Source organism: Watersipora subatra, chromosome 4 (assembly GCF_963576615.1).
Source record: "Watersipora subatra chromosome 4, tzWatSuba1.1, whole genome shotgun sequence".
Lineage (NCBI taxonomy): Eukaryota > Metazoa > Bryozoa > Gymnolaemata > Cheilostomatida > Watersiporidae > Watersipora > Watersipora subatra.
This window is the reverse complement of record NC_088711.1, coordinates 3,441,328-3,458,155: the sequence shown is the minus strand read 5'-3', so window position 1 is coordinate 3,458,155 and position 16,828 is coordinate 3,441,328. Positions and strand designations below refer to the sequence as shown.

Genomic DNA, 16,828 nt, shown 5'->3' with positions numbered 1-16,828 from the left:
CGAAAAAAACACCATTCCCTCTTTGAAGCATACGATTAAATCAACTAAGACAGAGAAAATATGACAATAACAAGAAGAAAAGCCTCCAGGGAGAACTTAACTCTGTAACAACAAACAAAAATGTCTACGTCAATAGCTTTTTGCCTCGAACAATTCGAGACATCAGAGGGCACACAACCAAAACTCACTAATCCTAAGCATCAGTGTGCTGCTCTCCAAATTATACCCTGACTCAAAACAAACCCAATAAATAGAGGCTTCCCTTTAGATTTAAATTAAATCGCTAGGAAGTTCTACCTCGTCTGAGGTAAGATATTTCCTTCGCGTCAACCAAGCGCTCAACCCCGCGTTCGTCAGTACTGCAGTATTGACATAGCGGAGCATGAAGCGAAACCCGTTTTTAAGAATTCCATTTACTTCCGCCTAGAGTTGAGAATACCTGTACATGTACATTAATGTACGGGAATTATGTTGGGACGGGTATAACTGGAGTATCTCAGAACCTGGTTGCAACCTCAGAACCTCTATGTATACATGCATGTATGCATGCATACATAGAGGTTCTGAGGTTGCAACCAGGTTCTGAGATACTCCAGTTATACCCGTCCATTATGTTGTGGGATAAGACCTGTTCGAGCCCGATTTTGCAGCAGGATTAGGAAACCTTCATCGATAGACCGAGGTTATTTCGTAGCGATCCAGGTTAATGTTTTTCTTAATCAACGCATCGTGGTGCAATCGGTATCTGTCCCTTAGACACTTATACTATTTCATATAATTTTGTTATTTGAACAAAATTAATATAGTGCTTAGGATAGCAAAGAAAGTTGCTATGGCTATTGAGCTATAAGGGATTGTGACAATTGTGAGATAATAGTTTATGGCTATAGTAATCCTTTTGCTTATAACAATTCTGTTTACATCTGAAGCAAGATAGCCATATAGCGCTCTATTGTATTTTCGCCATATACTAAGCTAATATTTATAAAGCTGCTTTTGGTTCCATATAAATACCCACAAAATTTTCAGTTCAAGTTGTGTGTTTCCGTCAGTGAATAAACTACATTACAATCTGCACTACTTCAGGCCTCAATTCTTTACAAGAATACAATAAAAGTAAAACTAATAATTCGTTAAAATTTGATTCGCTCAAAAGTAATACTAAGTTAAGACACTTGAATTTTGCTGTTTCAGCGTTTCTCTTTTGCTTTTCTTTATTACACCAATGATATACAGCCCCCCCCATGTGGGGGCTGTATATCATTGATTACACACGAGAACAGTTTGAGTGATGCGCATCACTAATAAATTTATGTTGCTTTGTAATAGGTATTGTGCCTCAATGCAGCTAACTTTTGATATACTTATTTTAATGTCATTTACGAAGTTATCTAGAGGAGTATCCCACACAGAAGCGACATATTCCAATGTGGTCTACACAGGCTAGTGTGTGCAAGCAGACGAGACTCAGTAGGCCTATGCATATTTGGGAGCATCATATAGATCATGCTGAGTTTATTTTTATCTTTTCATATGTTGTTTTGGATGTGTTTTCCAAGGTTCAAATCTGTTAGTAGGATGACTCCTAGTTTTTTAGCAATCTCAAGTATTTTATCATTCAGCAGATAGTCAACATGGGGCGTTGAAATGGTTTAATTGAATTCTAGAATAAAGCGTTTTTCAACATTGAATAACATAGGCCATGTTTGATCCAATCGCTGCAGCGCATCTATGTGAGCTTGGAATTTATGTATGTCGTCACTGTTAGTGACAACTTGGTAAAGAAGCACGTCATCAGCTAACAAACTAGTGTTGCAATTAATGTAAGTAGGAAAATCATACATATATATCTCTCAAGAATAAAGTATGTCTCAGCACGGAGCCATTAGGGATGCCTGATATTACGGAGAACTCAGCTGATAACAGTCCTCTAATTCTCTCTGTTCATAGTTGAGAAGGTCTTGTACCAAGTTGATCATTTGGTTGCTCATTTGGAGTATATTTGAGAACTTTTGCATTTGAAGCTGGTGTGGCACTTTGTCAAAGGCTTGTGCAAAGTTTAAAACCCAAGTATGAATGGTGTGACATTTATATTCTGAGTTTTACATGAAAGTCTATTTATGTTAGCCCTATTCTTTCTTTTTTTTTCTTTTAGTTTAAAACCTAAAGTTTGAGAATTCTTACTGCATAATGCAAAAAGTAAAAGAGTTACTATTGTTTCATCGCAAAAGCCTACAAAATAAAACATCACAAGTCGATAAACTGACTGGTTGACTGATTTGAACTCTGAGAAGAAAATATGTTCAATCATTTTATAAAACCAATCTATCCTAACCAAAAAAATAAAATATTTACTCTTAACGAATTTGCTGACAATATAAAATCTCCAAGGACATTTTTGAAAAAAGCAGGTTGCTACGTTATAGAGGAATCTTTTAATGTGTGCCAAGTCCGAGAGAACTTTAGAGGCATATAGTATCTCTTATATGGAGCATTCAGAAAAGCTAAGCTGTTTGCATACACAAGTCTGTGCAGACTAATTTTGGATACCCAGATGCTGTGTGGAGTTATTGTGCCAAGAATGTGATGCACACAGTTTAAATGATACAAAATACAGCATACACCGTCCTTGACCTCCAACGTAAATCTCCATGTAAATTCCACTAAAAATAAAGAATTTATGTAAAGTTTTGCTACATATGTGAAAAATTCCAGATAATGTAAAGTGTCAAGTTGATTTAAGTTTGATTTAAATAACAAGAGTCCAATAGCTAGACTTGAAGGTATCATTTTCTCATTTGCCGCACTTGGGAAAGAAAGTGGTATGTAGAAGCATCTATTATATTTTTGACTTTATTTTAGGCATATACAATGTGCTCCACATACGAGGAGGGGGAGATATTGGAACCTCCCAGAGAAGTGCCCAGGTACTTTACACAATTTTCCTGAACTGTCAGTTGTCAATTAACTTTTTTATCGAATATACCTTTAATGGTATTTCTAAAAACCATTATATAGTAGACGCTCCTATAGTGGGAATTCCACATAATGGAAATTCTACATAATGTAAGGATTTATGTAAAGTTTTTGCTTTGAGCAACATAAAAAATTTCATGTAAAGTGTGAAGTTGGCACAAGTTTTCAAATTCGATTTTAACATCTCATTGTTAGCCTTAAAAATATCACTCTCCCTCTTGTCATACTTTAGAGAGAAAACAACGTATATGGTTATCTCCGTATATATATGTACTAGTATTCTGGCAGTCTAGTTCTCCGTGAGAAATCGGGACGTGTGTCGATAAAGCACAGTAATAAGTAGCAGCGCAATTATTCCATGTAGATGTTGGTGTCGGTTTACCGATCTGACTGTCACGAGTTGGAGCCGAAAGCTATCTTTTATCATTACCTCGAGATCCTTTTCAACAAATAGATGGACGGAGAGATAAACACTGCTTTTATTATAGATAAATTATATCTTTGTTTTGCTTTATTTTAGATGTATAAAATATTTTTTATTATTTACGTTTAGCAAAATAGGCTTTGCTGTCTAGAATGAAAGAAAACTTCGAGGTAAATTGACATTGAAAGTGTGTGTTCTCCTTCACTCATCGTAAAATTACTGCGATCATCGAACATGAATCGAGTGAAAGTGATGAAAAAAAGAAGCGAAGTTGTTGATACAAACCAAGAATACTACAGTTAATGTACACTACTGTACAGTCATTTAGCTAAAAAGGTAAGTCTGGTCTTCCGATTGGAAAAACCAAAGAAGTGAGTTTTGGAAGATCTTGGAGCGGATTAGGCAATTTGCATGTATTACACTGTTCCTGTAACGTAAAATTCCTATAACGTAAACTTTTACAAAATGGATTGTTTACATTGCTGCAGCGTCTAATGTATATGGTGTGCGATAGAAGTATTTTTTAGAGTCAAGAGTTGAATGAAGGTTCTCAATGAGATGTTTTGTTGCAGATTTGCAGTTGTTGCAGCATTAATGTTTGAGTTCCACTCATCCCTGCTACCAGCTAGATGGCTAAATACATCTCATGTTGGATGTTTAGCAGCAATAGAATGTATTTTTAGCAGCTTGAATTTAAGTGAAGATTAGGTTGTCCTAGATTAACTAGATAGAAACAATACCAAAGTTGGCCTTTGCTGTTGAAAACCTCTAGGATCACCCAAGTTAATCATTTAGGGGTTGGGCAAGTTGAACTATTATCAAATATAGTTGTTATAATTTACGTACTTTTTTGAATATTTAGAATTGTTTTAAATGGTTGCTGGTTTTTATATCAAGTTATTGGTAATTATTTCAGTGCTAATTTAAAATTAGGGCTAACTGCGTATATTCATTAACACTGATTGTTCGAACTATAGTTTACCACTTCTGTAAATCTATTGTTCTTTGCTTTGTTCTCAGCCGTCCTGGTTGTTTTTTAAGGGTGCAGAAGGTGTGTATGAAGTGCAAGAAAAATTCGCCACAGTTGGTGATACGAGTAAATGATGCCTTTTGTCGGTAAGCTGCAGCGATTACTCCTCAACACTTTTATGTTTTTCAAGTTTTTGCGAGTTCAGCCCATCCTTTGTCTCCTGTTATTATAAATTCACTGTTTTGCTGTTTATATTTCTTAGATGCAAGTCCCTAGTGCAAGTCCTTAGTGCAAGTCTCTAGTGCAAGTCCCTAGTGCAAGTCCCTAGTGCAAGTCTCTAGTGCAAGTCCCTAGTCCAAGTCCCTAGTGCAAGTCCCTAGTCCAAGTCCCTAGTCCAAGTCCCTAGTGCAAGTCCTAGTGCAAGTCCCTAGTGCAAGTCCCTAGTCCAAGTCCTAGTGCAAGTTCCTAGTGCAAGTCCTAGTGCAAGTCCTTAAATGCAAGTCCTTAGATGCAAGTCCCTAGTGCAAGTCCTTAGTGCAAGTCTCTAGTGCAAGTCCCTAGTGCAAGTCCCTAGTGCAAGTCCCTAGTGCAAGTCCCTAGTGCAAGTCTCTAGTGCAAGTCCCTAGTCCAAGTCCCTAGTCCAAGTCCTAGTGCAAGTCCTAGTGCAAGTCCTTAGATGCAAGTCCTTAGATGCAAGTCCCTAGTGCAAGTCCTTAGTGCAAGTCTCTAGTGCAAGTCCCTAGTGCAAGTCCCTAGTGCAAGTCCCTAGTGCAAGTCCCTAGTCCAAGTCCTAGTGCAAGTCCCTAGTCCTAGTGCAAGTCCTTAGATGCAAGTCCCTAGTGCAAGTCCTTAGTGCAAGTCTCTAGTGCAAGTCCCTACTGCAAGTTCCTAGTCCAAGTCCCTAGTGCAAGTCCCTAGTGCAAGTCCCTAGTGCAAGTCCTAGTGCAAGTCCTAGTGCAAGTCCCTAGTGCAAGTCCTAGTGCAAGTCCCTAGTGCAAGTCCTAGTGCAAGTCCTAGTGCAAGTCCCTAGTCCAAGTCCCTAGTGCAAGTCCCTAGTGCAAGTCCCTAGTGCAAGTCCCTAGTCCAAGTCTCTAGTGCAAGTCCGTAGTGCAAGTCCCTAGTGCAAGTCCCTAGTCCAAGTCCTAGTGCAAGTCCTTAGATGCAAGTCCCTAGTGCAAGTCCCTAGTCCAAGTCCTAGTGCAAGTCCCTAGTCCAAGTCCTAGTGCAAGTCCTTAGATGCAAGTCCTTAGATGCAAGTCCCTAGTGCAAGTCCTTAGTGCAAGTCTCTAGTGCAAGTCCCTAGTGCAAGTCCCTAGTGCAAGTCCCTAGTGCAAGTCCCTAGTCCAAGTCCCTAGTCCAAGTCCCTAGTGCAAGTCTTAGTGCAAGTCCCTAGTGCAAGTCCCTAGTGCAAGTCCCTAGTCCAAGTCCTAGTGCAAGTCCCTAGTTCAAGTCCTAGTGCAAGTCCTTAGATGCAAGTCCTTAGATGCAAGTCCCTAGTGCAAGTCCTTAGTGCAAGTCTCTAGTGCAAGTCCCTAGTGCAAGTCCCTAGTGCAAGTCCCTAGTGCAAGTCCCTAGTGCAAGTCCCTAGTCCAAGTCCCTAGTCCAAGTCCCTAGTGCAAGTCCCTAGTCCAAGTCCTAGTGCAAGTCCTTAGATGCAAGTCCTTAGATGCAAGTCCCTAGTGCAAGTCCTTAGTGCAAGTCTCTAGTGCAAGTCCCTAGTGCAAGTCCCTAGTGCAAGTCCCTAGTCCAAGTCCCTAGTGCAAGTCCCTAGTGCAAGTCCTAGTGCAAAACCTAGTGCAAGTCCCTAGGTCAAGTCCTAGTGCAAGTCCCTAGTCCAAGTCCTAGTGCAAGTTCCTAGTCCAAGTCCCTAGTGCAAGTCCCTAGTGCAAGTCCTAGTGCAAGTCCCTAGGTCAAGTCCTAGTGCAAGTCCCTAGTCCAAGTCCTAGTGCAAGTCCCTAGTCCAAGTCCTAGTGCAAGTCCTTAGATGCAAGTCCTTAGATGCAAGTCCCTAGTGCAAGTCCTTAGTGCAAGTCTCTAGTGCAAGTCCCTAGTGCAAGTCCCTAGTGCAAGTCCCTAGTGCAAGTCCTAGTGCAAATCCCTAGTGCAAGTTCCTAGTGCAAGTCCCTAGTGCAAGTCTTAGTGCAAGTCCCTAGTGCAAGTCCCTAGTCCAAGTCTCTAGTGCAAGTCCCTAGTGCAAGTCCCTAGTCCAAGTCTCTAGTGCAAGTCCCTAGTGCAAGTCCCTAGTGCAAGTCTTAGTGCAAGTCCCTAGTGCAAGTCTTAGTGCAAGTCCCTAGCAACTCAGCACTTTATAGGGACTTGTAAATGTCGTTAAGTTCTCCAGATTATTGCTCCGTTCTCCTAAATTAATTTTGATTTTTCTATTTAACTTTTTGCCTTCAATTATTCTCTAGTGATAGTGGCTATGTGACGGCTTTCTTTTAAATTCTTGCATTATTTTGACTCATGATGGATGAGAGAATACAGTGCTGTGTTTCATACACTGTATGGGGCAGTTGAAGAGTACTAGAAGTGTTTTTGTTACAGGGACTGTTTCCTGCAGCATTGCACACACAAGTTCAGGTCTGCTTTCGGCAAGTCAAAGATCATCCGAGATGGAGAGAGAGTATTGATCGCCTTCTCAGGAGGGCCTGCCTCGTCCGCGCTACTACATCTTGTTATGGAGGTATGTGATTCTACAGTTTGTAACGTTGTGGTATGTCAGCAACCCATTGTATATTAGTGCGAGCCCATCCATGAATATCTGTATGCGCGCATTTATGCATGGGCGCATTCGTTTGTGCATGCGTGCGCGCGAGCATTTGTGTTTGGGTGTACTGTCGCGTATGCCTATGAGTATTCGTGTGTCTGCGTATCCGGGTGTCTATGAGTATCTGCGTGTCTCTGAGTATCCGTGTGTCTCTGAATATTCGTGTGTCTATGAGTATCCGTTTGTCTATGATATGAGTATCCGTTTGTCTATGAGTATTCATGTGTCTATGAGTATTCATGTGGCTATGAGTATCCGTGTCTATGAGTATCCGTTTGTCTATGGGTATCTGTATGTCTATGAGTATTCATATGTCTATGAGGATCTGTGCGTCTATGAGTAACTGTGTCTATGAGGATCTGTGAGCCTATGAGTGAGTATCTGTGTTTCTATGCGTAACTGTGTCTATGAGGATCTGTGTGTCTATGAGTAACTGTGTCTATGAGGACCCGTGAGTCTATGGGTATCTGTGTGTCTATGAGTGTTTGTGTGTCTATGATCATCTGCATGCACGCATGTGTTTACGGGTGTACAATGTAGGTGACCCAAATTCATCATAGCCACTCTAATGTTAGCTTTTTAATAGTTTTACAAAATAAAAAGCTGCTTGGAGTTTCTTCATGAAAAGTTATCCTTTTAATTTTAAGTTTGTAGTCAATCAGTTTGGATTATGCTTTATATGTATGCAGTGGCTCAAGCATCTCCAATCATGCAATATCCTAGCTAATGGCAGTGTATGATTCTCACTATTGACTGTTCCGAATACAGGCCATTTTTGAAATACTTCACGGAAGATGATGGCAAACATGATCTATTTTAATAGCAAAGTTTGGATACAGCTGTGAACTCGTTTGTACCTGCATTAGTTGCATTATACCGATACCTATTAGTTTTCTTCATCGTCGCTCTGAAGAGCATTATCATTTATTTGTGCTGAATTGTCTCCTCTTAACAGCCTTTGGTTTTGAGAGGACAACTACCTAAATCATAAGTTTTCGTTGAAGGTTGAATTGCAACAAAATTCACATTACAGTCATTTGGTATCAAAAGATTCACCATGTCTTACTCTGTTGTGTTGTAGGTGCAGAATATATGGAAATGTGATTACAAGCTCTTAAAAGCTCAAAAACGAAAAGCCGCCGTAAATTGGAATCTCTTTATTTCGCTGACGTAGTCATTACAGTTTGGTTAGCGTCTTGTCACGTGATGTTCTCACGTGAATTGAAAGGCCAATAAAAGGCTCAATATAAAACTTCTCGTAGCACTAGTTTATGACAAACACTTCGGGTTTTACTGAAGACCCCGTATCAAATATAGATGCTCGCTACTCTACAGTTTTGTTTTGGCATTATTCAATCGTCAAGTCGTAATCTGATCATGTGACCCAATACTTCGCAAATAATTTTTGCAGCACTTTTCGATTATCACAGATGACCAACAAGCTCGTCATGATTATCAGACAATGATATGCACTCTTTCGAGCTAAGGTTAAAAAGTTTAACGATTTTTCCGGTAAGTTATAAGATATTAGTGCTAAAAGTGACAACATTACAATGACGATAAAATTGACGCGTAAGAACAATTGCCATGGTTTTATTGAATGCGTGAAATATATTTGGGAAAATATTTCGACGAATGAGGTTGCATGAAAGTGTAAACAGAAACCATCTACCACAACTACGTCCCATTTGAGCTGTTTTGGAAAGCGAATCCAAACTGTGTGGCTGCGATGTGTGGCTGTCATGTGGCTGCGATTAACTGTTCGTTTTTGAGCTTTTAAGAGCTTGTAATCACATTTCCACATATTTTGCACCTACAACACAACAGAGTAAAACATGGTGAATCTTATGATACCAAATAACTGTAATATGAATTTTGTTGCAAGTCAACCTTTAACCATTAATAATTGAATTTGTGATTAAAACCAACTCCTGTTAGTATTATTAGATTAATTATTCACAAAGATAAACAAAACTAACTATACCATAATTTCGCAAGGTTTGCCCTAGTGAAACAGTAAAAAAGTTTGCTTAAGCAGTTAGACAAATTGAAAGTTGTCTTCCCTTTTAAATTGGCTTTAACAGTGTTAAAAGAGGCTTATGAAGTGAAAGAGATTGTCTTTTGCTAACCCTGAAATGTGTCGGCAGTAAAGTGACTTTTAACCTCCTACTTTGTGTTGTTAATCGTCGTCTTCATTTCCAATTTTTCACCTACTCACGCACTCGGCTGCTTCTGCTCTAGTTCTTAACTAACACTACAGAACAGTTACTGACGGGCCATTGTCATGGTTGTTGTTGTGTAGTATCACTGCTTTGCTTTGTTGATAGGGCAAGAGTGTGAGAGCTCAAAAGAAATTGAGATTTTTGCCAGGAATTCTTTACATAGACGGTGAGCTGTAGCACTATATTCAATGTCTTACATTGTTTACTCACTCTACATTGGTTTAATGCAATAAGCTCTTATGAATATAGTGAACTTACCTTCGAAGACATGTTAGAGTTGGTTTTTCATCTCCCGAAGCATTGTGCCGATGCAGCTAATAGAGGGCTCTGTAATATGAGGCACGCTCTGTAGATGGATTTACTTCACCCTTTACATTGTAGAAGGTGCAGCTTTAGGATCATCACGCAGCTGTCAGCAGGATGACCTTGAGTTTATTAAAGAAAAGCTTACCATTTCCCAGTATCCATACCACATTGTCAAGCTTGAGCAGGTACACCAAGCTTTCAATCTTTTTTGTTAAATTCGCTCATTAAGTTTGCGTCATGTCAGCTCAATTCAAACCTCTATGAAAAGCTCTTTTAAAGGAATACTTGGAATGATAGTCGGCATTTGAGTCTGTCTTCTGTACCTTCTGTCTAAATTATGTGACTGTCAATACTTATGGTGGCAAATTCTGACTATTTTTTTGAAAAAGTGAACATGCAAGACACGATTTATTTACCAATCATCGCTTTGCATCACCCAACAGATTTCACTTTTTGCAATTTCATACCTCCAACAAATGGCAGCTACCGTGCTCTCGTCTCTATTGCCATACCTCTTTTTTCTAAGAAACTCTAACACTATGGTATTTACTAGATGTGTGTCGATACTAACTCTATGATATTTACTAGATGTGGGTCGATACTAAGTCTATGGTATTTACTAGTTGTGTGTCGATGCTAACACTATGGTATTTGCTAGTTGTGTGTTGATACTAACTCTATGGTATTTGCTAGTTGTGTGTTGATACTAACTCTATGGTATTTGCTAGTTGTGTGTTGATACTAACACTATGGTATTTGTTAGTTGTGTGTGGATACTAACTCTATGGTATTTGCTAGTTGTGTGATGAAATCGTTGGTGACAGAACACCTACAGAAAGGCTGAATCAATTGTTCCATGCTGCGGAGACTGCTACAGCCAAGGAACAGCTCTTATGTACTCTTCGGTAAGGCTTTCCTTGTGCGTGTCATTGAAGTGTAATCTCTGCATCAACCTCACTTATTTATTGTCTCATTGGCCACTGAAGTTTTTGAGATCATCAACATCCAAACTACTCTGATCTAGTTTTCCTATTTCTTATGTGTTACACTTTGTAAAAATCAAAGCGCTCTCCAAAAGCTTCACCAATGATTAGCCAAAGCACCTTATACCATTAACGTGTAATTTGGATTTCTACTAGGCTCTCAAGCTAACCAGTGTGTAGCTAATTCTACCTGGTAGATTTCATTTTTACTCTGTTCATCATTCTATTAGTTTGAAAAGTCAAATGCATTTGCACAGAACACTAGATTTCTGCCCTTTAAACAAGGCTAGAAATTTCAATGGGGAAAAACCTCAATATTTGCTGGTGCGCTGCGTCAGTCTAGTATATACTGTGTTCTATTAGATTCAAAGACCTGATGAAGAGTTTTATTAATTGAAATGTTATTTTGTGGGTTCTCACCTGATGCCATTACTTCCTTTAATGTCCAGTTGTCATTCAGAGATAGATAAGCTGTGAATGAGCTAGAATAACAGAGCACTGACTACAACATTCAGCTACTATCATCAATACAGAACTTTATTGATGATAAGTTGTTTCTTCTTCGTGATGCAAGCTGGTATGCCAGTGAGATATTAGGCAAGGTCAAAGACAAATTTTTAAAGCACTCTTCCTAACTCTTTTTTAAACTCACTTACCTTTGAATACGCAGGCGTGAGATTATGATACAAGTGGCTAAAGCTGAAGGCTATTCCAAGGTCATTGTGGCGGATACGTCTTCTCGGCTTTCTATAGCTTTCCTATCAAACATGGCTATGGGTAAAGGAGCTCATATATCATATGATACAGTAAGTCTATCAGCTCCCACATAGAAAACCTATGCTCTGAAGTGCAGTGATGGCATGTTAACTTGTGGCCAACTGTCAGTAGACACAATGTAGACGCAGTGTTTCTAGCTACTTGTGTATGTTCTGTCAATTTCTGATTATCTGCAGTTCCTATTGAAAGATACCAATGGAGTGATGAGATTAAGGGTCATCACCCAATGGATAGTTTGGATTAAATGATTGCTTCCATTATAATTGGTACATGTATATGCAGCGGTAGCTTGTATAAATGGCTAATGGTGGACATATGTTGTTGTTAGTCTCTACTCGACGATCGAGACAGCTCTGTGTACATCATGCGACCTTTAAAAGACTTTACCGACAAAGAGGTTGCTATGTATAATAGATTCAATGGCATTACTGCTGTCACCAGACTTTCATTTACAACTAAGGTAAGTTATAACCACCAGAGTTTCATTTACAACTAAGGTAAGTTATAACCACCAGAGTTTCATTTACAACTAAGGTAAGTTATAACCACCAGAGTTTCATTTACAACTAAGGTAAGTTATAACCACCAGAGTTTCATTTATAACTAAGGTAAGTTATAACCACCAGAGTTTCATTTACAACTAAGGTAAGTTATAACCACCAGAGTTTTATTTACAACTAAGGTAAGTTATAACCACCAGAGTTTCATTTACAACTAAGGTAAGTTATAATCACCCAAAAGGAAATATAATACTGGCTGTTTAAATACAGAAGATAAATCCACTAAAATTCAACGTAAATAATCCGTTTTAGGAACGTTTATACTATTGGTATTTTACGCTATACGAACAGTAAAATACTTGTAAATTGCCTAATCCATTTCAAGATTGTCGCAAACTCACCCCTTAGTCCTTTCAAATAGGAAAAAACTCAAGCTAAATTTTTAATTAAATAACTGCAATCTCTGTAGTGTTATTTGTTTGTATCCACAACTTTTATCCTTTTTCTTATAACTTTCGCTCGGTTTATGGTCCATGATTACAGTAATTTTATGTTAAGGGGAGCGCAAACCTTCAATGTCTATTTAAATCGATTTTTTCACTTTTATCTCGAGAGCAAGGTCTACGCTGCAAAGAACTAAATATTGTATATGTTTAAAATACAGTAAAACAAAAACATATATTTACTATAGTACGAGCAGTCTGTCTGTTCGTCCATTTTTCCAAAGCCATGGTTGCAGGTTAAGATAAAATATTGATTTCGATGAGACTCCAACTCATGACATTCAGCTGGTAAACCAACACTTTACCAACTACACCGGTTGATCTCTTTATAAGTATTTTTGAATAATTGTGTGCATATTTATTCTCTTTGCTTTATCAGCACATCTGACGATCTCCTATAGCGCACTAGACTGCAAGGTTACTAGTATATATAATAGACATGCCCCTATATGTAGTGTTCTATCCCAAGTGCGGCAAAAAAGAAAGCGATATTTTTAAGGCCAACTACAGGACTCTCATTATTCAAATCGAATTAGAGAACTTATACCGACTCGACGCTTGATGTCATATGGAATTTCTTACATAATACAAAGCAAAAACTTTACATAAATTATTTGCATTAAGTGGAATTTATGTTATCGGAATGTCTACTGTATTAACTGCACACTAGAGTTCTTCCGTCTTTAGTCTTTCAGATCTAGGATAAATTTTACTGCCAGGCACAATGATTCCACATTGCACTTGATAACAAATCATTCGGGTGGCGACACATCCCCGTATGGTGTTGCAATGTCGGCAAAAGCCGTGCCACTCTGATGCTGTCGTGATTCAGAGTCATCAAGCGAAACACTCGTGCGATGCGCCATCTTTGTGCCATGGAAACTGTCTTAGCGACCAATAGCATCGCACTCGTGCCTGCGTATACTATATATCTCCGCATATAAGCTAATCTCACATATATTCTGACCCTAGAAGAATAGTCCTGAAATCAGGTAGTTTATAAAAACTTGCGTATAACCCCGCCTTATAAATTGTAACACACCATATGTATCCATCAGAGCAAAAGGTAGCAGAAATGGAGCGGCTTTTGCATGCTTAATACAAAACTTTTTTGATTGGTGACTAGTTATATAATTAGCATATCGTGTTTCTGCTTAATCAAAAGGAAACAATCATCTGTTTGGATCAATCAATGGAAAACATGTTTGTATCTCATGTTGACCTTAACTTCACTTTTCAAAAGCGCATTTTTATAGCTATTTATTCTTCGTGATGATCAGACTTATTACAACTACATAGAGTTCACAAATTATAAATCACTTGACTTCCGATGACTATCTATTGTGCAATAGTAGTAATGAGTGAGTATTTATCTTTAACAGTAATAATAATGCTGTAAGCTATAGTAATAGTGATAATTCGTCTCACTCGGAACATGCTCAACTTGTCCACCATGATATTATGAATAGGACAGAAAAGTGTCTGAACTCATTCTGCAACATATTAGTGGCCTTTTCATGGCATCAGACGATGTACAATTTTATGCTAATTAGTTTGGTCAGATTTTATGGCAACTTAGACGTGCGCCAATGTTAAATATTTGGTTTTACCATATATTTGGTTTTACCATATATTTGTAACCATTATGGTTGTTTTACTTCTATATATATAAATCGCAAAGTCTGTATGTAGTTCAGTTTGTCCAGCTATTAAAATATTGGAATGAAGAATCCGTATAGCAGAAGATTTGCTCTCAGAAACTCCTGTTTGCCCGGTAAATGCCATACCAATTTAGCTAAGCGAGATTGATGGATTCTTTGGGCGAGATACACGCGTGTTGCTATGTGTGTGAAAATACACTACCACTCTCCGTTAATTCTATGTATTAGTAAGAGTCGTAGATAACTAGCTTACTTAAATTAGCCATTGGCAATGTGCCAGGCTAATGGTAAGTGGCAGGCAACTACATTATAAGCTGGTTCTTAATACCCGTGCAACGCTGGGAATTCTTCTAGTTTATTAATAAAGTTGAGCTAATAGGATTGAGTTGTAGTTGTTGAAGTTAAGTTAGCATAATGTCATTTCATTTGCTTTCAATCAGAGTTACGTTTATATAACCCGGACAGCTAAATTTTGTAAAAACAATTTTGCATTGCATAATTGCCTTATATTTGGGGATATATGGCAGGTCTTGTTTTACTGTTGCCACATATGCATAAATTTTTGTTTTAAAACGCTTTAATATATTTTTTTGACCGTGACCTCTTACAGATACAGCCTTGACATAACCCTCGCACAACCATCACTCTACTCTAGCACCCTATAGAAACATGATCTGCTTGTTGGCCCAGTGTAGTACTTAGGTGCTAGTGCTGGCGCACTCGGGTGTCACTACACTATCATTGTATTTAAATTTAGTGAATCATTCTAAATTTAATAAATAAATAAAATAAATTCTATAGATTGTTTTACCTGAAAGGTTCTTGCAATGGAACATAAAAGCTTTAAAGGTTGACTTGCAACAAAATTCACATTACAGTTATTTGGTATCAAAAGATTCACCATGTCTTACTCTGTTGTGTTGTAGGTGCCAAATATGTGGAAATGTGATTACAAGCTTTTAACAGCTCAAAAACGAAAAGCCGCCATAGATTTGAATCGCTTTATTTCTCTGACGTAATCATGAAATTTGGTTATCGTCTAGTCACGTGATGTTCTCCCGTGAATTGAAAGGGCAATAAAAAGCTCAATATCAAACTTATTGTAGCACTAGTTTATGACAAAACTTCGGTTCTACCGAAGACCCCGTATCAAATATAAATGCTCGCTACTTTACAGTTTTGTTTCGGTTTGGTCTAATCGGCAAGTCATAATCTGATCATGTGACCCAATACTTCGCAAATAATTTCTGCAGCACTTTTCGATTATCACAAATGAACAACAGGCTCGTCATGATTATCAGACAATGATATGTACTCCTTCAAGCTAAGGCTAAAAAATTAAATGAACTTTTACGGTAAGTTATAAGATATCACTGCTAAAAGTGACAGCATTAAAATGATGATAAAATAGACGCGTAAGAACAATAGACATGGTTTTATTGAATGTTTGAAGTATATTTGTGAAATATTTCTACGAATAAGGTTGCACGAAAGTGTAAACGGAAACCATCTAACACAGCCACGTCAGATTTGAGCCGTTTTGGAAAGAGAATCCAAACTACGGCGGTCTCGTGTGGCTGCAATTAACTGTTCGCTTTTGAGCTTTTAAGAGCTTGTAATCACATTCCCACATATTTTGCACCTTCAACACAACAGAGTAAGACATGGTGAATCTTTTCATACCAAATAACTGTAATGTGAATTTTGTTTCAAATCAACCTTTAAATGATTAGCTAATATCAAAAAGTTTTCTTCTAGCTTCATCTGGACATGCATAGAATTTATAATGAAATTGATTAGCCTTCTGGTGGTAGAGGCGTTCTATACACCTGCTAGCATATTCCAGTAGTTTATCCTCTATGTACAAAGTTATATACATCTGCTAGCATATTCCAGTAGTTTATCCTCTATGTAAAAAGTTATATACACCTGCTAGCATATTCCAGTAGTTTATCCTCTATGTACAAAGTTATATACATCTGCTAGCATATTCCAGTTGTCTATCCTCTATGTACAAAGTTATATACACCTGCTAGCATATTCCAGTAGTTTATCCTCTATGTACAAAGTTATATACACCTGCTAGCATATTCCAGTAGTCTATCATCTATGTACAAAGTTTATTTGTTTGGAAATGTTCTTCATATGTTAGAACAATCGTATATTGAAGCAAATATTCTTATAAGGAATAAAGTATTTTGTGTAATTCGTTCTAAAGCTATAATGAATACTTCAGGTAATTGTGGTTTATATAGCATATATCCAATGCATTATATAAACCACATTGTACAAAAAATTATATGGAATAGACTCAATTATTTACAACAAATTAAGCTAATAAAGCAATAATCAATGACAAAAGGCAAAGGTGTAGCCTTGGAGATACCGGCAAGGAACAGTGTACAGGTAGATGTGCTGATAGATATGTAGAGCTAGTCTCAGAACATAGACTATGTGAACTTTATTGTCATGAACTTTATTGGTATATCTTATTTATATTTTTTTTATATCTGATGTCTTTTATATTTCATCTTTAGTTATTTAGTCCGGTCACTCCAGTTTCCATGATCTCAGCCCTCCTCTCTCCTTGTTACTTTCACGTTGTGTCTCACAGCAGCTACTAGACTCCTTTGAGGATTTGCAAATAATCCAAAAATGTTTGTTCATGCTTTTTGGTACAGTCATACCTCGACATACAAGGTTAATGCATTCGTATGTCAAATCTCTTGTATCTCAAAG

At 37.8% G+C, this 16,828-nt stretch overlaps 2 protein-coding genes across 4 annotated transcripts in view; one reads left to right on the top strand and one right to left on the bottom strand.

Moving 5' to 3' along the window:
- Window positions 1-372, bottom strand: part of LOC137393766 (uncharacterized) — a 28,190-nt gene extending 27,818 nt beyond the window's left edge. Inside the window, exon 1 of one of the 2 annotated variants that reach the window (XM_068080455.1) lies at window positions 298-372. The gene's annotated coding sequence lies outside the window, so the exon portion shown is untranslated. Of the gene's footprint in view, window positions 1-243 lie in introns of both variants that reach the window. The other variant, XM_068080456.1, reaches the window with a different exon arrangement.
- Window positions 373-732: 360 nt separating this feature from the next.
- The window catches only part of LOC137394585 (cytoplasmic tRNA 2-thiolation protein 2-A-like), a 54,072-nt gene continuing 37,976 nt past the window's right edge, over window positions 733-16,828 (top strand). The window contains exons 1-9 of one of the 2 annotated variants that reach the window (XM_068081317.1): window positions 744-865; window positions 2,863-2,927; window positions 4,442-4,516; window positions 6,915-7,053; window positions 9,465-9,525; window positions 9,741-9,850; window positions 10,464-10,570; window positions 11,319-11,454; window positions 11,754-11,885. In XM_068081317.1, coding sequence (XP_067937418.1) covers window positions 2,872-2,927; window positions 4,442-4,516; window positions 6,915-7,053; window positions 9,465-9,525; window positions 9,741-9,850; window positions 10,464-10,570; window positions 11,319-11,454; window positions 11,754-11,885 — 816 coding nt within the window. In that variant the 5' untranslated portion in view covers window positions 744-865; window positions 2,863-2,871. Of the gene's footprint in view, window positions 866-2,862; window positions 2,928-4,441; window positions 4,517-6,914; window positions 7,054-9,464; window positions 9,526-9,740; window positions 9,851-10,463; window positions 10,571-11,318; window positions 11,455-11,753; window positions 11,886-16,828 lie in introns of both variants that reach the window. The other variant, XM_068081318.1, reaches the window with a different exon arrangement.